At 34.6% G+C, this 25,464-nt stretch overlaps 1 protein-coding gene across 1 annotated transcript in view; it reads left to right on the top strand.

The window, feature by feature from the left end:
* Positions 1-613: 613 nt before the first annotated feature.
* Positions 614-25,464, top strand: part of LOC137925391 (5-oxoprolinase) — a 29,563-nt gene continuing 4,712 nt past the window's right edge. The window contains exons 1-26 of the mRNA XM_068768822.1: positions 614-712; positions 1,050-1,227; positions 1,537-1,728; positions 2,305-2,596; positions 5,314-5,515; positions 5,751-5,848; positions 6,783-6,890; positions 7,813-7,965; positions 9,342-9,481; positions 10,798-10,865; positions 11,624-11,757; positions 12,568-12,719; positions 13,155-13,303; positions 13,703-13,844; positions 14,335-14,467; positions 15,482-15,626; positions 16,304-16,451; positions 17,138-17,250; positions 18,514-18,689; positions 19,138-19,235; positions 19,714-19,824; positions 20,292-20,425; positions 20,511-20,622; positions 21,723-21,854; positions 24,377-24,469; positions 25,264-25,399. Coding sequence (XP_068624923.1) covers positions 1,060-1,227; positions 1,537-1,728; positions 2,305-2,596; positions 5,314-5,515; positions 5,751-5,848; positions 6,783-6,890; positions 7,813-7,965; positions 9,342-9,481; positions 10,798-10,865; positions 11,624-11,757; positions 12,568-12,719; positions 13,155-13,303; positions 13,703-13,844; positions 14,335-14,467; positions 15,482-15,626; positions 16,304-16,451; positions 17,138-17,250; positions 18,514-18,689; positions 19,138-19,235; positions 19,714-19,824; positions 20,292-20,425; positions 20,511-20,622; positions 21,723-21,854; positions 24,377-24,469; positions 25,264-25,399 — 3,529 coding nt within the window. The 5' untranslated portion in view covers positions 614-712; positions 1,050-1,059. The remainder of the gene's footprint in view (positions 713-1,049; positions 1,228-1,536; positions 1,729-2,304; positions 2,597-5,313; positions 5,516-5,750; positions 5,849-6,782; positions 6,891-7,812; positions 7,966-9,341; positions 9,482-10,797; positions 10,866-11,623; positions 11,758-12,567; positions 12,720-13,154; positions 13,304-13,702; positions 13,845-14,334; positions 14,468-15,481; positions 15,627-16,303; positions 16,452-17,137; positions 17,251-18,513; positions 18,690-19,137; positions 19,236-19,713; positions 19,825-20,291; positions 20,426-20,510; positions 20,623-21,722; positions 21,855-24,376; positions 24,470-25,263; positions 25,400-25,464) is intronic.

Raw genomic sequence — 25,464 nt, 5'->3', positions numbered from 1 at the left:
AATCATCTAAATAAGGGTAATTTAAAAAAGAAATATAAGAATTAATCCATATATAACATTAATATATATAACTATATATAACATTAATATATAATCCATATATAACATTATTAACTGTGTGATTTAAATACTGACTTTACACTTAAATCACTTTACCAAAATAAATTTCTGATATTGGCAGTAATTTTGTAACACATGCGTAAGGAAAAATATATTTTCCCGGCTTCTTAGGTGAAAAATGATATCGCTATGCGTAACTGTTTTGTATATTTAATTGCCAATTGGTGTAACCTATTGAACCCATTTTAGAAAAATAATAAATAAAGGAGTAATTTTGCCAATGTGGTAATGTTTGTTACTATCACAATACAAAAAAACATGATGTTTGTATTATTGTTTAACTGTTTAAGTAATTATGCCCATTGCGTTAACTTATGGTAAGACTGAAACAAAATTAGCACTACTGATACATTTCATTATTTTACCGTTTTAAACTAAAATAGTCTTTATCACAACGACTTAAATACTATTTTAGCATATTCCGTTTGGTTTATTGATAAATTGATAATTAACAGTGAAGATTGAACAAACTATTCCACCTTTAAAACTAACACTGGGCTTCCTATTCTTATTTTTACTATCAGTTAACTGCGTACAATACAGGAGGTCGTATCTGAATTTATTTGGGCTTTACACATCGAATTTAAAAAAGGTAAAATGTTTAAAATTTTTAGACATTTGTTATATTAAAAATTTTGTAATGTAGTATTTTTAATTTAAAACCGGTCACGAGATGTTTATAAACCTTTATTAAACAATTTCATTTTTCGTTTTTTTGTATGGTGAAAATTTCAGTAATAAAGTTTTAACATAGGTTACAATATATTATTTTTTATTCACTTAAATAACTAGTCGACTTGTGTCTGAATTTTGTGCAATAAATCAAGTTCGATTTAGGCTCTTATATCTTGAGAATCATAAAAGAATTTGCTATTTTGATAGACATTGTAAGTATTCAATATATTTTAATCAAATTGTTCTTTTTATAGATTACATCAAATGAATCCGCCTAAAGGATTTCGTTTTGCTATAGACAGAGGAGGCACTTTCACAGATGTATATGCACGTTGTCCTAATGGCAAAGTAAGAGTAATGAAACTGTTATCAGTAGATCCACAAAACTATGATGATGCACCCAGAGAGGCTATAAGAAGAATATTGCAAGAGGTATTGTCAAAATGTTCCCTCCTTTGATTTACTTTTCATCAAGGAAATGTCTTGTGACTTTACTATTTGAATAAATTGTATAAAAAACCAGTGACAAAAAATAAAAATAATGAAGTAGTTTATCAAAAGTTTTCATTGTGTATTCAGCCAGTGCCATATCTAATTAACTATTATTATGTTTATAGCAATCATAATCATCTAATTATTTTTTTAAACAGAGGAATGCAGATAAAATGTTTTTAGGAAATATGTTATTAATATATGTCATGTGCATATTAAGTTTATAAATACACTAATTAAATTCCACAGGAGACAGGCAATGCATTGGATAGTGATGGAAAAGTTAATTCATCTCTGATTGAGTCAATAAGAATGGGAACAACAGTAGCAACAAATGCTTTACTAGAGAGAAAGGGTGCTAAAATGGCACTAGTAATCAATAAGGGTTTTAAAGACTTGCTGTATATTGGAAATCAGGCCAGACCGCATATTTTTCAGTTGGTAAGTCCATAAGCAATAACTTACTTTTATATTCTATGAAGTGTTAACTTTTAAAAAAAATATAAAGTGGTTATTTATCTACAATCACAAACTTAAAAAAAATTTAAAATCTATGAGGTTATAGATTAAATTCATCTGTAAGAATTTATAAAGTATTCTTTTTTTATTTTTATTTTGCCACTGACAAATTATGTTTGCCCAGTGTTGTACATTTATTACAGTTAGCCAAACTCTGGACATGCTTATCTTTTAAGATTAATGTGTTTGTGGGATAAGAGACCTTTGCACTGGTACATTCTTTTTGGAAGGATTCTTTGCCTGAGATGATAGTCAAGATGCTTTCAACTTTATGTGAAATCAATTATACTTTACATCATTTATAATGCAAAACAATATTTAGCTTGTTTATTATTTGTAAAGGCATTAGAAACTAGATAGCTGAAATAAATGAAGTAAAAGATATGTACATTATTTATTTATGAATTATGTTTGTTTTAAATGTTTGATAACTTCTAAGTACTTTGTTATTATTAAAATTATATGTACATTATCTATCATATTAAATCCACATTTCAGAACATAAAACGTCCAGAAGTTCTGTATCAAGAAGTTGTTGAAGTAGATTGCAGAGTTATTCCAGCATTGGAAGACCGCTGTCAAATTGACAAATCCAAACAAAGCTGGAAAGAAGCATTTGGTACAACAGGTCAAAAAATGTTGGTTATCAAAGAAGTGGATGAAGATGCAGTGAGAAGAGGCCTGAAGAAGTTGAGGGAGAAAGGCATAGAAAGTATTGCAGTTGTACTCGCACATAGCTATACATATCATGATCATGAAATAAAAGTTGGAAAAATAGCCATCGAATTAGGTAAAGTTAATTCTATATATTTTATGAACACTTATTGTGTGTCAGTTTTTCTCATTCAATTACAAATGTATTTTCTTACCCAGTAATTGTAAAGAGTTAGATTAAAGGGGTTAAATTTAAATAAAAAATTTCTTCATAGGAGATATAAGCACTCGCACAAATAAAGTTACCAAAGTAATATTTAATGGAATCAGGCGTTACCTTGCGGAAGTCCATCCTAAGTAAAAAAAGGACCAATATTTAGCCACTTTTGCACATGCAGTAGTAGTCGTGCAACAAAGTGCACCGCCCGCCAGCCCGCTGATAAATGCGTATGCGGCAAACAATGCGAATCACACAACCGCCACCGCAACGGTGCATGTGCGGAAGGTGCTAAATATTGGTCCTTTTCTTACCAAAGTAATATTTTAAAAATGATTACCAAGGGATTAAAATCAGTAATTATACTTATCACTGTGTTGAACCTCCAGCTCCTAGAGACATTCTCATCATTTCAGCTATATGACATTCACAGGTGGATATAGGTCTTACCCATAGATTTCTAATAACACTGAAAGTGGCTTGTATCTAGAGTCTTTCTTCCTATGTCCTTAATCAGGTTATCTGTTCACCATGTGGGTGAACTTCCTGCGCTGCATTTGCTGGTCCGTCATCTCCACTACAGAATCTCTAAGGCTCCAGTGGCCATCTGTTCCACTTGCCAATCTGTTGGGCTCATGTGCCTGGGACATGCCTTGATGTATTTTATCGATCTATTAATTGCACTAAAAAGGAATGTATGATTGTAATGGGCATTTACAACTGCAATAAATTGTAAAGATATGTTTACATGAGGCTATTTGAATAAAATTGGTTACTACTTAAACATTTTTGGGTTATTTTTTATCATTGATACTCAGTTGATGCCAAATGCTGTTAATACGTGATTTTTGTTGCTTGTTTTATAAGTTACATGCCTATGGTGGCTTAGAAATCACCAAATGACAAGTGAAATAGAATAGGGTAAATGGAGAGAATCAATAGGCAAGGGTAATATATACATATATATATATATATATATATATATATATATATATATATATACATATATACATATACATATATACTTAGTCTTGCCATAAATATTGTTATAAAGAAAAGCACGATTTTTTTTTTATACGTAACATTTATTCCTTTCATAGTGAGTTAGTTTAATACATCAATATATAACTATTAAAAATATACAATGTTTATTCGAAGTGGTCTCCATTGGCTGCAATAGTCTTTTAAACGTTGAGGCCAGTTATCAATAGCAGCACGAACTCTTTCTAGAGGAAAATTCTTCACTGCCAACCGAATGGATCGTTTTAGGGACTCCAAATTATCATGGCGTTTAGAGCAAGCCTTACTCTCTAAAACTGACCATAAATCATAATCCAATGGATTTAGGTCAGGACTTGACGACGGCCAGTTTTCAGTGCTGATAAAGTCCGGAACGTTAGTTTTCAACCAAGATTGGGTGGATCGAGCTCTATGACCCGGTGCCGAGTCTTGTTGAAAGCACCATTCTTTGTTATTGAACATGGTGTTAGTTAAAGGCTTAACTACCGTCTCAAGAATGGTATTTTGATAAACTTGTGCCGACGTTTTAATACCTTTTTCACAAAAATATGGCTCAGTCACCCCTTCATAGCTAACACCCCACCAAACCATCACTGAAGTGGGATAATGCCCACGTTGTACTCTGTTTACTAATTGCGAAGCTTCTTTAGAGCTTCCAGCATAAATACGGTCATTTTGTTTATTAAAATACTGCTCAATTGTAAAAATTTTCTCATCCGTAAACAAAATTTTTTTGTGACCTCCCTTTGCGTACCGCTTAAGTAGTTGTTTGGATTTTACCACCCTATTCTTCTTTAAATTATCAGTTAAGAAGTGACCAGTACGTCTCTTATAGGCTGCAAGTCCTAAGTCATCTTTTAATATACGCGACATGGTTCTAGGAGCTATCTTCATCTCCCGAGATAAAATCTTTTGCTTACGGACAGGATTTCTTCGAATTCTTTCCCTAACTGCTTTAATCACCTTTTTCACACGAACGGTACGTGGACGGCCAGATCTTTTTCTGTCACAAACAGAGGAGGTATCATTGTACCTATCAATAGCCCGGTAAACAAACATTTGACTAATACCAAGCGGGTGGAGGGTTTTAAAAATTGCACTTTTCTCCATACCTACTTTATGTAAGGCAATCACAGCGATTCGGTTCTCTTTACCACCCCACTCCATTTTAATATAACAAAATATTTAACAATATAATGGCGCGAAAATAAGAAAACACATCAAGCAATCATATAAAAATGACAGATTCCAAATTCAAACGTAATATTTTCTTTTTTTGAATAGTAACAGTATTTATGGCCAGACTAAGTATATACATACAGCTGCATGTGAACAAATCCATAACTCATTTAAGAAAAGTTGTATTTTTTGGTATTAACACTATTTTCTGGATACAATATAGTTATGACATCCTCATATTAAACCTTTGCTCGGAGAAATGTTGACCAAAATCTTTAATATTAAAAACTATATAATTATTTATTCTTTATTGTATGTGAATAAAAATGTAAAGAAAAAATATGTAACGGGCAGAAAAAAATAAGCATATTGAGCCGTCTTAGCATGAATGGTTAATTCCAGACAATTGTTTATTACAATTTGCATTATAATTACAGGTTTTACACAAGTTTCTCTTTCCCATTCGGTGACATCTATGGTACGCATGGTACCTCGTGGTTTCACGGCGTCAGCTGATGCATACCTCACACCTCATATACGGGAGTATGTGAGGGGTTTCGCTGAGGGATTCACTAATCGGTTGAAGGGCTCCAATGTTCTTTTCATGCAATCTGATGGAGGGTTGACTCCGATGAATTTGTAAGTATTGTAGGTTTGTTTTTTTCATAGTTTTAATTTATATATATATCTGTTTTAATTTAGGCACAATCTGATTTTTGATATTGGAACGTAAATTAAAAAAAATATTTATTTCATCATATAATAACCATATGTAATTAAACCGTCTTTAATGTCTATCTTTCTTAATACGTTCATAGTAGCTATATTCCATGATGAATTTTCTGAATGAATAAGTTATCATTTATTGTTTCAGATTCAATGGTTCCCGAGCCATTCTCTCTGGGCCGGCGGGCGGTGTGGTAGGATATGCGATGACGTCATACCAAAAGGAAACTGGATTGCCAGTTATAGGTACTTATGAAATATTTAGATAATGGTAATGTAACTATTGATTGTACAATTATTATTTTATCTGTGCCCGGATATGCGCTCCTTCTTCTTTCCTTCTTTTCAGTCTATAGACAATATAAGCATGGTACTGCAAGGAATAGGTTTCCCTCAAAGATCGTATTGATGACTGGTCGTGCGTTGCCGAATCTAGCGACTCCACGCTTCCTTAACTATGTTATTGGTCCACCTAGTGGAAGACCTAAACTCGCCGTGTCCAATGTCTGGTGGTCGCTTCTTGAGAACCTTACGACCCTAACGGCCGTCGTTAGCACGACGTCTTTACCCCGCCTACTGCCATTGTATTCGTATAAATGTACATGATATGTATATCATTATGTTAAGATATTGTGTGGATAGTTTGACTGAATAGGAAACAAACGTTCAGAAATACGATTTTTTTCGTTTACAGAAATTTGTAAGTCAAATGATAGTTCTTAGTCGCAGCTCTTAAAAAAATATAATATGTGTTTACACGTGTATATTTTAAAAAAATGTGTAAACAAATATCGATTAAATTTTTGTGCCATAATCCAAAAATTCTACTTTGACAGATTTACTATTGGTTTATGGTTTTGTTACATTCACATTAAAATTTTTTTTTCAATGTTACCAATTTTTAGTTCAGCAACCTTTACAGTCGATTTTAATTTAAATAAAAATTAGACCAAAACACGTTAAGTCTTAGGGTATGTGGGAATAATCTTCATAAGATCAGGAGAACCCGTCCTTAGTTAATTACCAATGATTGTGTTGCACATTTTTTGATATTAACTCTGTCTAATGAATATATTATAACATATTTGATTTGAGTGTTTCAAAAGAAAGAACAAATACACACTTTACAATACAGACTTGTATGAACAGTGAAGACCTAGTAAGTTTTTCGTAATTCTAGGTTTCGACATGGGTGGTACCTCAACAGATGTGTCAAGATACGCCGGATCTCTAGAACATGTCCACGAAGCAACCACGGCCGGCGTGACAATTCAAGCTCCTCAATTAGGTGAGCTATTTGAAGTTTAAATTGACATGTGCTAAACTAGAAATGATGCTAAATGGTAAGTTCCAACCATCATAAATAATGCTGCTCAAGACTGGATGACATCTAAAAAGGGTTGATAAAATCCTGGGAAACAACATGTCCTTTTTAAGTGAGACGGTATGTTTTGTTGGCTTAATTTCATTTACAATTGAAACAACTAAGTTTTCTACTGTTTGATGGAAATACCTTCACGACTTTTAGTAAAGTAATAATTTTGCTACGTTACGTTACGTACGTTATTAACCATGTTCAGTTCTAGGTGCCAAATCAAAGGTTAACCGAGCCTAAGTGAAGCTTTAAAAATCTTTGTCTTTCGCTATTGCCTATCTATTAAAGCGCTTAGCGACAAAGTCTTACTCTTGTACTTGATGTACCAAATCAAATGTAGGTATATGTAACATAGTGTCACTGTATTGTCTTAGGAATGCGCGATGAGGTGTGCTTTAAAATGACAAAACTCAAAGCGTGCTTCGACCAAGAAATCCTTTTTTTCCATGGTCACGCCATAATTTGAGAATAACTTTTTATATTTTATTCAGGATTTTATGAAAAAAAAATAAAAACTTACGTAGAAACTTTCCGAAAAAATAATTAGTATTTAAAACCGCCTATTGACAGTTCACTTTGAACATAGCGCGTTTGACAATTATTGCGATGCAAACTTATGTTGTTATAGATGTATTTTTAATAGGCGATTCGATTACAAATTATCGATTAAAAGATATAATTAATTTTACATTTCATCAATAAATTCATTGTTAATTCTGCAATACGTTGTATTGATTTATTTATTTTTCCATTATAAAGCGATAAACCAGTAATTGCTGGTACAGTTTGTCGGAACAACAAATAATTTAAAAATATTTATATGTTGTCCTTTTAGACATAAACACAGTAGCAGCAGGTGGAGGGTCGATGCTGTTCTTCCGTTCAGGGCTGCTCGTGGCCGGACCGGAGTCAGCTGGTGCAGAGCCGGGGCCTGCTTGCTATAGAAAAGGAGGGCCTTTGACCGTGACGGACGCTAACCTTTTGCTTGGTGAGTTAAGTGCATAGAGAAACATAAACTTACTTGCAGTTCATTCATACGTTTACTCTCCATGATGTTTCATACTCTTAATCTTTTCAGCTTTTACAGCTTTGTAGAACTTCGTCAGATAAAAAGTGTTTTCAAACCGTTCAAGCCGATGAAAGTGTTGAAGTGAAAACCTAAATATGCATATATTTAATTCTTTGTATAATTATATAGATAGGAACAGGCATTCTTCATCACCTTCCTCATCATTTCAGCCGTATGACTTCCATTACTGGACATAGGTCTTCACCATAGATTTCCATTAACGGGAGAAGAGAGCATAAAATAAAACAAGGAGCTTTTTGGAGTTATACAATACACAATAAATATTAGTTGGCTGATTTTCATTCCACGATGCCCGATGGTCAGGTAATAGTCATGCATCATCTTTTTAGCCTTATGACATCAACTTGTACAGGCCTGCCATGTAAATTTTCAATAAGACTAGATTGCAATGACGGCGAAGTTCTCTTGATCAGACTTATTCTTATTTTCGAGAACATTGAAACTTACATGGGAACCAAATTTATGTAGAGTCCACGCAGCTGTAATAAGTAATTATTTCATAGAGAAGCTTCAAGATAGTTTCTCGTGCATCTGTGACCCGGATGTTCACAAGATTTCTGTGCACATTTTCGCCGGTTGTCCTGTGTTTGGAGGATTCCGCTTTGATCTCAAGGCTGAGATGGGCAATAAAGTGAAAGAGGAAATAGTCGCCTCCCTCGTGAGCGATGACGAATGTTGTCTTGCATTGAGGTTCTGCAGAGAATTGGTATAACTGACTATTGCTCGGAACAATGGCAAGGATTCAAATGAAAACGAAAAAATTATTTACACCCGCATTGTAACGTCCCTGCCCCATACAAAGAAGGGCGAACGAGTATCCAAATAAAAAAAATAATGTTACAGTATTATTAAGTTATTGCTAGGTTTATGTAGGATTATAATTTCACAATGTAACCTTCTAAGAGATTTGGAGCGTGTCAAGAGCTAACTTTAGTTCATTTCTGGTATGGGCTTTCAAAGCAGCTGGAAGAAGTCTCGTTAGTGGATTTGAACGCTAGCGCATTGCAAGATCGCGTCCCTTAACCTCCTACGGAGTTCATCTACCCTGAGAACTGTACCCGGACCCTCCCTCTTTAAAGCGCACTCTATTTACGTCTCTAAATATAAAGAAATCTTCCTATAATCCTCCATATAGTAATAGTAGTAATGTATAGTAATAACAGTAGTGCATGGTAGTAGTAGTAATGTATAATAGTTGTAGTAGTAGTAATGTATAGTAGTAGTTAACCCTTATGAATTTGATTGAATTGAATGTGGTATTTCATTGTAAACAGGTCGCCTTTTACCTGAATACTTTCCAAAAATATTCGGACCTAACGAAAACGAGCCATTAGATAGAGAGGCAACTATTAAAGCATTTAAGAAGATAACAGACGAGATCAACTCTTTTCTGAAGCAAGACAGCGACAAACAGGCAAGTTACACGGGTTATTCTTTCTATATTTATAGTGTATGAACATGTAGGTAAATAATAATATTTTCTAATTGAATTTATCTTTTAAGAATTGTTTAAAAACTACCTTTATTCTTTGTCCTTTAAGTAATGGATACAGTGCCACTGATCCCAATGTCGCGCACAACTCTATGAGTTATTTGGATGTCTGTATGATTTATTTTTTCAGTTGAAAATAATTAGTTACGTATATATAAAAAAACTAAAATAAAATATAAAGATTATCAAATCGAGTATTTAAAAATACAATTACTATAGACTTATAGGGTTTCACCAAATAGTAACAATGTATAATCCACACTGCGATATTGCATAATGTTTTGGGGCAATTGCACATGTAAAATATATTTATAACTCAAAAAAAAATCTGTATCAGAGCAATTTGTAATTTGAAAACGTTGTATATTTTATTTAAGGGACTACTGTCTGTTGTGTGTTCACGAGGGCTAATATAAATTAAAATTTTGTACACTACTAGGCAGAGCGCATTTGGAATATTTATTCTCTTTTGTTATCACAATATTTGGCATGTGTTTTCCGAAATAAATATAAATTAAAGATATTTTTAACATTTTTGAACTCACAAAATAGAATTTCAGATTATTACAGATGGTAAAACAATATTCGAAAACTAATGAATAATCATATGAATTGCTCTACGTTTTTGAGTTTCTAATTTATATGGAGGTTATATATTTAAGGTTTATAGGTGGCGACCACGAGCCGACGACGTAGTCAAGGTCACAGTAAGTCATCGTGGCGATCTTTGAGGGAAGCCTGTGCCTTGCAGTGGGCGCCTATCGGTTCACATGGTGATGATGATGACTTTCAACTGAAAGTAAAATCTTACTTTGAGCCAAAGAGGTGTAAGGAAAACTATACGTATAACGTACTATGTTCTGTCGGCTTGGTATTTTAGATTAGGACATCCAGTAATAGAAAGATAAATATTATTACTGTACAAAAGTCATCTATCTATATGTATAAGATCTGTGTACAGGCTATCTATTAACAACACTTTGTTTATGCGTGAATAGTAATGAAAACTGTATTCAAATGAAATGTATTTATATGCGTGTACATCAAACGTTGAATCATATGTTATGTATGCTTATATATGATGACTACCTACCTACTTGTTATTCTACCGTTTTTGTACTATGGTTATCTGGGGAATTTTGCCTTGAGTAATAAGAACGTCCGTCGTACATTATGTTATTATAACTTTGTTTATCTCTATAATAAAGAGAAATATGAATCGAAATATTACTTTCCAGATGACGATGGAAGAGGTTGCCATGGGCTTCATAGATGTCGCTAACGAAGCAATGTGTCGGCCGATCAGGTATGTTTGTATTACATCGACTTTTAAATTACACCATCATTATTTCAGCGAAAGGATGTACTCGGGTGCTCACATTTAGTCTTCCAATGATCTTTAATAGATTATTTTACTTTGAATGTATAAAATATACAGTCACTTTGCAATAGATGATGTCTCTGTCGAAAAATATAGATTTAAACCTCTGTAGAATATCTCTTAGTTGGTAATTACTTTTAAACAAAACATTTATTATTTTGTTAATATATTACTATGCTTTACCTGGGCTTTTGGTTTTGTCTATATATGATATTTCTTCAAGAGAAGATTAAACACGATCTTATTAAACTACGTTTGTCAAAGCTAATATTACTTACTATTAGGTTAATCGTTATTTATCGAGATACAGTTCGTTTATCAATTTATTTCGACGGCGTAAAACCAAAAATAAATGCCACGGACCCTAATGGTAATAGCGCCTGAAACTTATAAACAATTAAAAGAGACAGTTACTGAAACAGCAGCCAATAACGGTTTAGAAATATGATACATTTAAATGACTACTTTTTAAAAAAAATACTCAAATGAGGTCTTATTAATTATGAATATATTCTATTTAATGTTTGACTATATTAATATGGATCAAGTGATAACTTGCATAATTTTTAATAAAATAACCATGTAAACGCATCCTTATATTTCCTTATAATTGTTGACAACATTTGAATCTTCTAATTGACGGAAGCGCAAGGAATGAGACATTTTAATATTAAATTTGGCAGGGCCTTGACCACAGCCCGTGGATATGATGCATCAGCTCACGCCCTCGCTTGCTTCGGGGGCGCAGGTGGCCAACACGCCTGTGCAGTTGCCAAACAACTTGGCATATCCACAGTACTACTACATAAATACGCCGGTAAGTTCAATGCGATGGATTGAAATGAATCATTTGATTTTTTAATCTTTATAATTTTATACATCTTAACTGGCATTCAAGTGCAGCTAGTTATAGGTTTGCCTTTCTTAACTCCCCTAGAGACACCGACATCTGTTCCTTTAACAATAGTGTCCCTATATTATTCTATATATGGTAGCCTAAATATGACCACGCATCGTATTCTTTTTTTAATTTCATTATATAGCGTAAAAAACTTAGTAATAATGAATAAAAAAAATAAATGCACTGTTATGTAACAGCTTAACAAAATTAAATAAGTTCTTAAATCAGTTCTCGGACCACTGCATGGCTATGGCTACATTTTTATAAATATTAATGAAAAGGGGTAGACCAATTCTTCACAGTTTCTTCAATGTCGTCCTTAAAAACTATTGGGTTGTCCAATACTAGCCATTGTTGTGTGAGAACTATTAACACACTAAAACACAGTTTAAATAATGATAAGTCTAAAACCACACCAATTCGTAGGGTAAAACCAAAAAATAGAGCAAGACAACGTGTCTGTGAAGTGCAAAGGACGGATATAGACTGATATTTTTTACCCATGTAAACATATCCTAAGCTTGTTATCATTAACTAAAAATTTGTTCTCACTAATTAATTGCATTCTGGTTAGTGCAACTGATGGCCTTTAAGACCGGTAGACGCGGCGTTGCGGCGGTCGTATAAAGTCGCTGGACGCCTATACCTTGCATTGGGCGTATATCGGCTCACATGATGACCATGATTCTGGCTGGTGAATATATAGTTATAAAAAAATTTTGCCAGGTATCCTGTCAGCATATGGGATGGCCCTTGCACACGTGGTCCATGAAGCACAGAAGCCATGCGCAGCTGTGTACTGCCCCGAACAATTCGAGCGGCTGGATGAACAGCTGGATGTGCTCGCAGCTGTCTGCAGGGATAAACTTCGTGCACAGGTATATATACTCATACGAAGACATGAAGGCGTACCCCAGTCTTTATCCAAATTGCTTTAAAAATATTTCGCTGGTAATATAATTGCGTTAATAGAAAAATAAATCTACAAGAACTACATATGTTAACTAAATTATATATAAACAAGATCCAAAACCAATCTCGATACATACCTGAGACGTCATGACAGATTATGAATTAATACCGTCCTAATATCTATTATCCCGCTAAAATAAATTACCATAATATCCCTCCGCCACGCTTCACTTATATCCGTATTTTGATTATTCGTTTTTACCTTATTTTTAATATAATAGTTTTGCTTTTACTGTTTGCGTTGTTTGTTTATAATTTCTTGTTCAACTTATACGAGGTAAGCAACCTCATTTAATAAAAATTAAAAAATATATATTCTTAGTAAATTTGAACTGTCCCAGGGCTTCGATGACACGCAGATAGTTCTAGAACCGTACCTGCATTTGCGTTACTCGGGCACCGATTGCGCTTTGATGGTAGCTCCCATTATGGATACGCGGTCGCCGACGTCATGCAGACACGGGGACTTTTATACCGCCTTTGTAGATAGGTAAGCAATAACTATAGTTTAAGAATAAATAGAATCGCCATTATATTGTCTAAAACACATTATATGTATGCATAACACACATGCAGAGACGGAACACACGCTAAGACATCTAGAGATACGCAGAAACATGTAGAGATACGCGCAGACATTTATAGATACGCAGAGACATGTAGAGATACGCAGTGATATCTTGAGATAGACAGAGATATCTAGAGAAGCCCATAGCCGTGAAAATATGCGCTGAAACTCGCTTAAGGTGCGTTAGACACATGCGGTGACGCACAAAGACGCACAGTGACACGCAGGGATGCAAAGAGGCGCAAATAAATGCGCTGACGCAAAGAAAACTCACCTACAATCATGTCTTGATACTTACGTTAATAAACTTTGTATTCACAGATACAGAAACGAATTTGGTTTCACTCTAGTAGAAAGAGACGTAATCGTAGACGATGTGCGCGTTCGTGGCGTTGGCATGAGTCAAGTTGAGGAACAAGTGGCGCCGCCTAGCGGGAAGGGTATTAAACCGATCGCTGAAAAGGTAATATATTTCATTTATTTATAAAAATTTAATACTTGGGCTAATAAAAGTATATATAACACGGCAGGTAATTACTTAAAAACGAGGAGAACTAGTTCCTGTCGTATCTCGAAGAGTTGCTTGGTTTGGTTGAAGTAGGCGGGGCATATCGCTCGTACAGCTGACGGTCATAGGAGTTGAAAAGTTGCGACCAGGAGTCTGTAGACGCGGTTTGACTAGGCCCCTTTTATATATACTGACGACATAGTCAAGTTCGCGGGAAGTGGCTGAATGAGGACAGCGCAAGATCGTTCCTTGTAGCGATCTTCGGAAGAAGTATTTGGTTGATTCTTGCAATCGGTCTGTGTTTAGGGTTATAATGTTAATAAGGCTTTTCCCGAACGCACTTATTAAACGCCTTTAACCCAACAAAAGTTAGTAAAGATTCTTTAACAATCGAAGCTCGGCCACATATGTCATATGATGCGATCATTTCACAATTTTTTTTCAGACTGTCAAAGTATACTTCGAAGGCGGTTATCAAGATACTTTAATATATTTGTTAGAGAAGCTGATGCCGGAACAAGTAATACCTGGACCTGCCATTATCATGGATAGCCTCTCCACCATACTGGTTGAACCAGGTGAAGAACATACTCTTTTATAACTGTACAAATTTTATAGCTAAACTGAGCAAACATTACGTGTTCATATTGTTTAAATTTAGAATTCAATGTTGAAGTTTCGAAGTTTTGTGTAGTTCACATTACCACTGAAACTCTTGTACGATCATGATGGTTCGATCCTTCGTCCGCCTTAGATTCGTTAAAAACAGGGAGTTTAGGGCCCCTCACTCTAATCACCCGCGATTCGGAGAGCTGTTTTTTTATGGCATCACCATTATAGGGGCCGCCACGAAGTCTGCCTCTGCGCTGACGACATCTCCTCATGGAATCTGAGGATAAGTGTGGACCACACATATCCATTGTATTTTAGTACATGTTACTAATATTTCTGATTTTGGTCTATCTAAGTCAATCTCTACAGCTTGTGTTATTGTAATCTTGTTTCAGTATATTGAATTGTTAAAAAAATTGCAATCAAAAATTAAAATTAAAACTACCAGTAATATTTATTACGTTATTATTAACTAGCTGTTTCAATAGACTTTTTACTGTCCTAAGTTAGGCCTGTTGCAGTTCAATAGAAAAAATAAACAATCTAAACGTGTTTCAAATCACTTTCTTTATTTATTGTTATTATCAACGATAACTAACAAAGAGGGTCGCTTTATAGTGTAATTTGTATTTATATTGTTATGATTTAAGAGTACAGAATATATTTTTTATTATATACAACACGCTTTTTTTCCCGGTTTTATTTGATGTTAAATATTTGACAGCTAGTGACTAGTGTTTCATTTGCTCTGTGGATTGTATAAGAAAAGAAGTTTTTTTTTCAATTTTTATCTCCATTTCATGTTCTTCGAGCCTTATGTTACACATGAAAAAAATATAGCCGAATTAATCGAGCCCTTTTTTGAACTCAGTTCGAGTTTGTTGTATTTGTCTCATTTAATATATTTATATACCTATTTTTGAAAAATATTCAAACAATTTGTATGGGATAGTGGAAGTTATATCTTTCGTCATTGATAGGTTGCCAGGCAGAAGTGACAAAATACGGCGACGTGCGTATAACAGTGGGTTCGGGTGGAAGCAAACGCGTCACCGCTGACCTGGATTCGGTGCAGTTGAGCATTTTCTCGCATCGCTTCATGTCGATCGCCGAGCAGATGGGCAGGTGGGTCCTGAACGAATAAATGTATAAACTTTTCTGTAAACAAATGAATGCATAATTTTTTAGAGAACGAATGAATGTATACACTTTTTTATGAAAGAAAAATGTATAAACTATTTAGTGAACGAAACAAGGTATAAACTTTTTGGTAAACGAATCAATGTATAACCTTTTCTGCGAATGAAAAAATGTATCAACTTTTTAGTGAACGAATGAATGTATAACTTTTTTTGTGAACGAAAAAATGTTTCAACTTTTGAGTGAATCTATGAATGTATAAATGTTTTCGTGAACGAATGAATGGATAATATAAAAAGCTATTAAAGCCATAAAAGCAGTTTGTACATTAATTAGTGATTAAGATTTCGTTTCCTTTTAATACACCCTCGTTATTTTTATGGATGTACTGACCATCAAACGTATATTTTTTTTTTGTACATATAAAAACGACGTTGCAAAATAGTTGATTTCAATACGTAAGTCCAAAGTATCCACGCAAAAAAAAAGCCTAACTGAATTTTTCTTAATATAACAGAGTGGTGAAATTTGACAAGGAAATCTATTTTATGTTTGTTTAAAGGTTGTTGTAATTTTTTTTAATTTCTATCAGTCTTTGATTCATTATGTACTTAATATGAGTTACTTTTTTACACTATCTTAACTTGTGAAAATTTCTAAAGGGTGCTCCAACGTACCTCCATTTCGGTGAACATCAAAGAGCGTTTGGATTTCTCCTGTGCTCTGTTCGGTCCGGACGGAGGTCTTGTCTCTAACGCGCCGCATATCCCAGTACATTTGGGAGCGATGCAAGAAACTGTACAGTATCAGGTAAAGAATCTATTTTAGATATTTAAGTGCAACATTAGAGGCACACGCACCATATTATTTATTATTTGATATATATTCTTTATTTCATTATCATATAGAAGAGTTTAAATTTTTTGGAAGTAGGTAACATAAGAAACCACCCAGATTTATTATCGTCACCCTGTCAGTAGATAGACGCCCTCAGCAAAGTCTAGGCCTTCCTTTGGGGAAGTCGTCATCATTACCGGTCTTGCTGTGCTCGTATCCAGTGACTTCCCGCCACCTTGACTATGTCATCGGTCAATTTAGTGATGGGCCCCAACGGCAGTTGCTTACACAAGCGACATGCATCGCCCGCTGCCAATTTAGACAAGCAATTCTTTAAGTTACAACCATGAGCTTAGTTCCTTATTCGATCATGCAACTAAGTTTAAACACAGCCTAGGTTTTTGCCTACATGATGGTTCCGTAACATCTAATATTTGTATGATTCTGATTAATTCTTCCAGTTCTTTCTAGTCTATTTCTATTGCGTATATACATAAGGTCATTTTATTCTTATATATTTATCAATATTTTTGTGCACATATACGAGACTGTCATATAAATACATATATAAACATTAAAATCACACGTTATCACAAAAAACAGACACTATTAATTAATTGTGCAAGTAGCTACAGTTGTAATAAAGAGTGCTTGTCCAGATGAAAGTGCGAGGAGACAGTCTGAAGCCCGGAGACGTGCTGCTGGCCAACCATCCCAAAGCTGGAGGTTCTCATCTGCCCGACTTGACTGTTATCACGCCAGTTTTTCATAAGTAAGTATTTTTACTAAGGGCATTACATTATTCATATTGTAATAATAAAGCGCGTTAAGAAATCCAAAATGCATACTTTTCAGAGCAGTAATACGTCAAATTGTAATTTTTAGTAGTGTTATATAAAAATTTACGTTTAATCTATAAAAATACATTTTTCAAATTTTTATCTGTCTGTATTCCGGCTAGTCTTTGTTATTGCTAGATAGATTTTGACGGAACTTGTACTGCCAGGTATCTAATGTAATAAAGAATAACTTAGGCCACTTTTTTTTTTTTTCAAAAATTCTTGGGCGGAAAAAAAAGTTTAGTTAAATTCCACGCGGACGTAGTTGATGAAAATAGTAATATGATTTAAAATAGTATATACGAAAGTCGACTTAAAGTATTCAAGCATGATAAACTCAAAAAATATTGATATTATGATATTCAACGGTATTTTTAGTTTTTATTCGTAGATAACTCTCAATAAAAAAGTTTAATAAACTCAGAAATAATTTATGTCAACCGATATACGCCCAATGCAATGTACAGACAGATAACCGGTCTTGTCGTTCCCGCTTCCGATGAACCTTAAGAAATAATAATTAATCATAATTAAAAAGAGGTAAATAAACATGAACATATGAAATTGTCACATTGAATTATCAGCCTTGTGATGTTTACCATCATTGGGACACAAGCATCTTCCCATTTTTGACCGTATATTGTTTATAAGATTTTATATCAGCGTGTTAAAAATGTGAAGGCAGTTATACCCTAGCGTCATGATCTCGTTGCTGAAATAGGCTTCACATAATCATATATAATAAAATTTATTTTCACCTTATTATTTTATAGGGATTTATTTTATATTAAACATACTAAACGTCGGGAACCTAAAAGTAAAATATACGGCGATGTAATCAGCTATAAAATTTTAATTTTATAAATGCTCAAAAATGTACTTAATGAATATATATATGTAATGGCGCTGAGTGTACGGAATTATGTAAGATTGATCTCTTATACTAGTTTTATTTTCCTGTAAGATTTGTCTTTAATAAAGGCGTTATATTATTGATCATATATGACCTAGTGCAATGGTCGCCTCCCCTAAACATAGTTAAATCATCTTGCGCTGCCCGAATGCAGGGACTTCCCAATACTTAACTATGTCGCCGGTCCACCTGATGATGCCTACCCTGGCCGCGTATGAGTGCTTTGCGATAATCAGATGGCAAGTTTCTCCTTTTAAGTAAAATTATTAATTAATATTTTAAGATCTCAACCGCGTCCCATCTTCTTTGTGGCATCACGTGGTCACCACGCGGATATAGGAGGTCTGACACCGGGCTCCATGCCTCCGCACTCCACTTGCCTGGCGCAAGAGGGCGCTGCCTTCAAATCATTCTTATTAGTCGACGGTGGACATTTTAACGAAGAAAAATTAATCGTAGGTGAGTTGATAACTTTTTTAATTTGATTAATGTGTTTTATGTTTCAGCAGTAAGACGTCTACTGGAGGTAGGTCGACTCATTAGGATTACTTAGACTACTTAATTTGTTACGCTTAATTACATTAATTATTACCTTGTAAAAAAACCGCAAGTAAGAGTGGCATCTCTTTTCTTCCTCCAAAAGGGAAGCAATGCTGCCGTAACCAATGTTCTTACCAATTTTAATTTCAGAAGCCACTCCAAACCCCCCATACATGTGGCAGCTTTTCATAGATTTGGACAGTGTTTAAGAAAAAGATTACAAATTTAAACGAAATTTTGTATTTCAAAATCATACGTCATCATACGAATCATAGGTGGATAATATCGCACAACATAAGGCTTTATTTTATTTGATATCAGAAGACTATTTTATCTCTAATAATATATTTTAACAATTTATTACCAGAGCTAATGGCACCAGGAAAGGAGCCAGGATGTTCCGGAACAAGGAACCTTGCCGACAATCTTTCAGATTTAAAAGCACAAGTAGCTGCTAATCAAAGAGTAAGTTAATTATTATATTGTATATATACAGGATGATCATGTTAAAAAGTGTTTCAGTGCTGAAAGTATAGCTCATTTTCTATTAATTATTTTTATACAAAAATAAATGGTTTTTAGAAATAATAAATAAGGTGATTATATAGTAAGAATAATAGTATTCAAAATTGGAATTTCTACTTACTAAAATTAATTATTATATACATAGATAGTAATTTCAGACTTTGTAATGTCAGAAGTTATTGGCCTATCGCATTTTAATATAAAAAAAATTACGTTACATATTTCAGAGTCATCGATTTATACAAGGTGTTTTGTAGGTGTTTTGCGTAACCTTTAAAGCTTTTATACTTATAACTGATCATCTTGTATAATATCAGTGCTGTATCGACAGATTATTAGAGCAATATTCCATGTAGGCTAAGAGAACGAACCTTGTTATTTCAAATTTATAAAAAAAACCATTGTTTTACTGTGTCAGGGTATTCAATTGGTGACAGAGCTGATCGATCACTACACTCTAGAAGTAGTCCAGGCTTATATGTCACATATACAGAAGAATGCGGAACTCGCAGTCAGAGATATGCTCAAGGTAAATACCGTTGTTATTATTATAAAGAAAACCTTTTAAATATAACTCTCTCTTTTACAATTATATTTATTTTTAGTCTATTCATATTTAGGTTTTCCAAGTATTGCATTCGTTGTAATATCTTATTTTTTTTTGTGTTTTTATCGTAATAAAACACGTATTAATTTGTGAGCAATAACGGTCGGCTTTATGTATCGTATATTCGTCATTTATTACTTCCCTGCAGCGTGTTATCATCATTTTAGCCCTAGGACGTCTATTACTGGACATAAGCCTCCCCCGTTAATTACCAATAGGTACAATTTTCGCCTGCATAAACAAGACTTATATACCCGTAAACAATAAAGGGTTGAATGCATGTCTTTTCTCACAGCTCAAACGTCTAAATCACGACACATGACATTATCATAATGTTTTACAAAGATTAATGAACTAAAACTACACATATATAACACTATTTCTTTCAGGAAATTGCAAAGAACGCGATAGAAAAAACCGGTTCAGCCGTCTTGAAAGCAACCGAGTATATGGACAATGGAACCCCCATTGCTCTCACCATCACCCTGGACAAGGACAGTGGCAGTGCCGTCTGTGATTTTACGTAAGTATCTTACGGAAACGTATGTATTTATTAAAAAATTGCCATTTTAATAGAGTTTATATGGGTGTTTATATTTGTGGTGTAGGGGCACGGGCGTCGAGGTGTGGGGCAACCTGAACGCTCCACGCGCCATATCATTATCCGCCCTCATCTACTGTCTGCGCTGCATGGTCGGCCACGATGTACCACTTAATCAGGTATACAACCCCTGGATCTGTATATCTTACTCATAATATAGGATTGGTTATAAAAATTCTTTCGAAAATAAAATAAAATAGTACCGTCAGGGTGTCTTCCAGATCTCTTGGAAAATTCTTCTAAACGTTACTAAAGATTTTCAAAAACACCCTCAAGTTCAAGCTACTTGAGCAGTCGACGCTACTTCTCGAATGTTTTGCCTTATTTAAACAAACGTTTTCGTAGAGTTCAGAAGGCACTCTAAAATATCACTATTAATAAATCAGCCTGGAAGTCGTGGTGGCAACTAAATGTTACCACTCTTCATTGAGGCTTTTAGCATTCGATATGTGACAAGTAGCTTTGTCTAGCTGGAACCAATTCATGGAGTTGTACACATTGAACTATGATTGCAAGGAGTTACTTAAAAAATAAAAGTGAATTTTATTATAGTTCAACCCTTTATAATTATAATCTATTCGCATTCGATCTGGTCAGACTATTTGACTAAATATATCATAGTAAATTTAAGACGCTAGTCAATGTGAACACTTCTTTCTATTTTTTAATATCTCATCATTTTGTTAGTTACAACGATAAGTTACTATTTTTTAAATGCGACGTATACGTATATATACTATAATTATATTCCGTTATGCATATAAACATGTATTGAACGCCATATATGCCGAGCGATAGCCTTACGTAAGTAGCCTAATTGTAACTTGCATGAGGTTGGTGCATATATCATAATTATACAGTAATTCATTCGAAGAACGTCCACTGTTGGACATAAGCTGCCCACATAGATTACTAACAGGTTAGATACGGATTATATTTGACGCTCTACGCTGCGATAACCGATCCTTGGTCTCCACTTCAGAATCATAACGACTACAACTTCCACTTCAACATACATGGCTGTGTCTAGTACTTTCGTACGTCTACAATTCTATGACTGATCTCGTTGAGAAATCAAGAGAGAATCGAGCATAACCCTCTCCAGGGCTACATGGACGACTAGGACTTTTAATAAAGAATCTTAGAAATGATAATGAATCATGATAATGAATCTTAGAAAGATTTTTTAATCTCCTGATAATTTTTTGCATTTGTCCAGGGTTGCTTAAATCCCGTACGTGTGATAATCCCGCCGGGATCGATTCTGGATCCTTCGGAGACGGCGGCAGTGGTGGGAGGCAACGTGCTTACATCTCAACGCATTGTCGACGTTGTGCTGAAGGCTTTTCAGGTACTAAATTAGAGTTTGTTTGTAATTTTTAAGATTTGTTTATAAAGGCGCTTAGCTAACGACATTACTTGTTACAAGATGTATTTTTAAATTTTAGGCCATAAATGTAGTGAGGTTATAGTGCTACCGAAACCGCTTTACCGCACTTATGAAGATGCGGAGAAGTGGGGGTTGAGGTAAAAAGAATATGATCGCTGCCACTGTGAGCATTGACGATGTACTGACAGAACGGATCGAAACATACGGCGTGGTAGAGCGGTTTCGGATTCACTATAGACAGGATTTCATACTACAACATTTATTTGGCAGCATTGTCACTAGAGTGTATATTTGGAAATTTTAGCAAGCAATATATGATAAAGGTATATTTAAACAAAGATTAATTATTTTGTTTGAAATATTCACTATACTGTATTCACCCCATCATCTTCAACCATCTATCTCTCTCTTACTAATAAAAATGCGATTGAAAAAGAGGTATATTAACTCTATCCGCCTAATGTATAAATATGATATAAAATACAGGGTGGGCCTCGGAGTTTTGCGAATTTGAAAAATTCATAAAAAACTAAACAAAAGTAATACTAAAATAAATTTATTTTTAAATTAAAGTAAACATTTGGGAAAATCGTTTTTTGAAAATAACATCATCCAGATGCGCACCATCCCGCTGCAAACATTTTTTGAATCTCGTCTTCAAATTGCCGAAAACTCGTTCGCACATGGCGCGCGGAATTGCGGCCATTTCTCCGTGGATATTGGCCTCCAACTGGGCAATTGAGGTCGGATTATTACTGTATACTCTACTCTTCATGTAACCCCACAGGAAAAAGTCTAGTGGGGTTAAATCCGGACTCCTAGGTGGCCATGGAATGTCACCTCGGCGCGAAACGAGTTTTCCAGCGAACTTCTCCTTTAAGACTGCCAAACTCTCGTTAGATGTATGGCATGTGGCGCCATCTTGTTGAAACCATGTCGCACTATTGTACCCTTGAAATTCTGACAGCTGCGGGAAAAAGAAATGGCGTAACATGGCTATGTATCGCTCAGTATTTACTGTCACAGAATTCCCTCGCTGGTCTTCAAAGAAAAAGGGTCCGATGATTCCGTGTGCTGAAATAGCCGCCCAAACTGTCACTTTTGGCGAATGCAAAGGCTTTTGGTGTTTGAAACGTGGATTGTCTGAGGCCCAATAACGACTATTTTGTTTATTTACGTGCCTATTTAAGTGAAAATGGGCTTCATCTGAAAAAAGAATATTGTTGAAGCGCCGAAACCGCTCAAACATTGTTTTGACGAAATCATGTCGTAAATTGTGATCATTCGGCTTCAAATCTTGCACTAGTTGAAGTTTATAGGGGTGCAATTTTAAATCTTTCTTCAAGATTCGGCGCAAAGTCGTTCTTGATACAGAGAGCTCTGCTGATCGCTTGCGAGTTGATTGCCCAGGCGGAAGCTCTGACTTCGTTTATGTTTTCCTCTGACCTTGTTGTCCTTTTGGGCCCCTTAGGTTTCTGATTGAGGGTCGAACCGGTAGCCTCGAACTTCCTGACCCACGCCCTAATCAAACTTTCACTCGGACACTGTTTTAAGTCATGCAATCCATAGTGAGAGCGAAATAAACGTCGAACAATAACGCCCGAATCGGCATTTTTGTAATAATTTTTAACACAGAACGCACGCTGTTAACCCTGAAAGTGCTCCATCGCGACAAAATTTCCGAGAACCGAGCTACTGATCCCCACCTCCCGCACTCCGCTCCCTTACCCCGTTCCAACACTATAGTGATTTTAAATTCGTACGCATCCGTGGCCCACCCTGTATATCAAAACTTAATAATCTTTGAAAAGATAGAGCATAATAGCTGTGAAACAAAATCAGCAATAAAAAATTGTGATACAGAAATTAGATGTCAAAATAAAAGAAAATAAAAACTATAAACAGTGTTAAAATACAGATAAACAAAATAGCGATATTAAAAAAATTATTAAAAGCAGTTCAGGGCGAAATAATGGGGAAAAAAGAAGATACAAAATAAGTGATTTAAAATTGATGCAGAAATAAGATGTAAAAATAAAAGGTAATAAAAACTATAAGAAAAATTGTTAAAGTACAGATAAATAAAATAGCAATGTAAGATATTGTAGAAAAGCGGTCCACGAGAAAATGGTGAAAAAAAAGAGGGTAATGCATGATAGGTACAGGAATGAAATATTATGTAAACGAAAAAAGACGAACAAGTGAGAGATATTGAGACAGACAAAAGAAGAGTGATGAAATAATAAGAAAAGAAAGTGAATAAATTATTAAATGAAAAACTGTCCTGTGAACCCAAGAATGGTGTTATGAAAGGTCCTCTATAGCGGGAGCCATTAAAGAAATGTATCAATATAAAAATAAATTTTCAATATGGTATAGAATTAAGATATTTTAATTATTATTTTCTTTAACTCTGTGTGCGTTAGATTTTGTATTAGTTGATCAATGTATATTAAAACACACACATATACATCGATTTTTAGGTGTGCGCTGCGTCGCAGGGATGCATGAACAACTTGACATTAGGTGAGGCCAGCTGGGGGTACTACGAGACGGTCGCCGGGGGCAGTGGCGCTGTGAGTGTCTATCTTTTATATTGTCTATTAAATAAAAATCTTTAATAAAATCCTACAACCATCTAAGTTGGTATAGTTTGCGTCTTGTAGGTCATTGCGATGTTGGTAGTTCTTTTACACACAAGGATTTAGAAAGGAACAACAACAATATATTTGCAAACGACACCTGCATTCACACTTATAGCGGTACTTCTATGCCAACGTGTTTAAACTGCAGTCATAGGATGCTGCTATTCCGGAAATTGAGAATAAAGGTTGTTCCTACCCAAAGTGCGGCAATATTCTTCTTCAAACACAACCGCACTCTACCCAGGCTTACGCCTATGAACAGTCAAATTCCATTAGGCTAGCAAGTTGCACATATAATTAATGAAATTAAATATTGATATATATACAGATGTACATATATGCACAAATAAATATATTACAAGAAATGGTTACATATACACACGTACATACACGCACACACGCACGCGCAACACACACAGACGCAACGCATACACCCGGAACACACACATTTCTTTATTTATATACATATATATTTTTTTACATCTATTGGAATGCGACAGTTCAATAACTACGCGCAATTCTGTCTACATTTTACCATGCAGTACTTCGTAATTTGAAAACGCAATTTCTTATTATTATCACAACGTTATTTATTATTTCTGAAACCAATGATTTTTGTATAGGATCTATTAATTACTACTGGAAAGCAAATAAATTTTCAATTCACACTTTTAAAACTTTTGAATTTGTATTACATGTATGTAGTGACATAAAATATTCAACAGGGCCCCGGTTGGCACGGTTCCGGTGGAGTCCACACTCACATGACGAACACAAGAATCACAGACGTGGAGATAGTTGAGACGAGATACCCTATACTTGTATCGAAGTTTTCTTTACGCGAAGGCTCTGGAGGGAAGGGTAAGCGCAACATTATAGTTTAAATGTCACTATTAACAATTATTTTATGACTTACAATACTAAGG

The sequence above is a fragment of the Battus philenor genome, unplaced genomic scaffold, assembly GCF_028537555.1.
Source record: "Battus philenor isolate CCGP_79_NKW_IND1 unplaced genomic scaffold, ilBatPhil1.0.hap1 SCAF_27, whole genome shotgun sequence".
NCBI lineage: Eukaryota > Metazoa > Arthropoda > Insecta > Lepidoptera > Papilionidae > Battus > Battus philenor.
The sequence above is the reverse complement of the archived record's forward strand: the minus strand, read 5'-3'. Positions and strand labels throughout refer to the sequence as shown.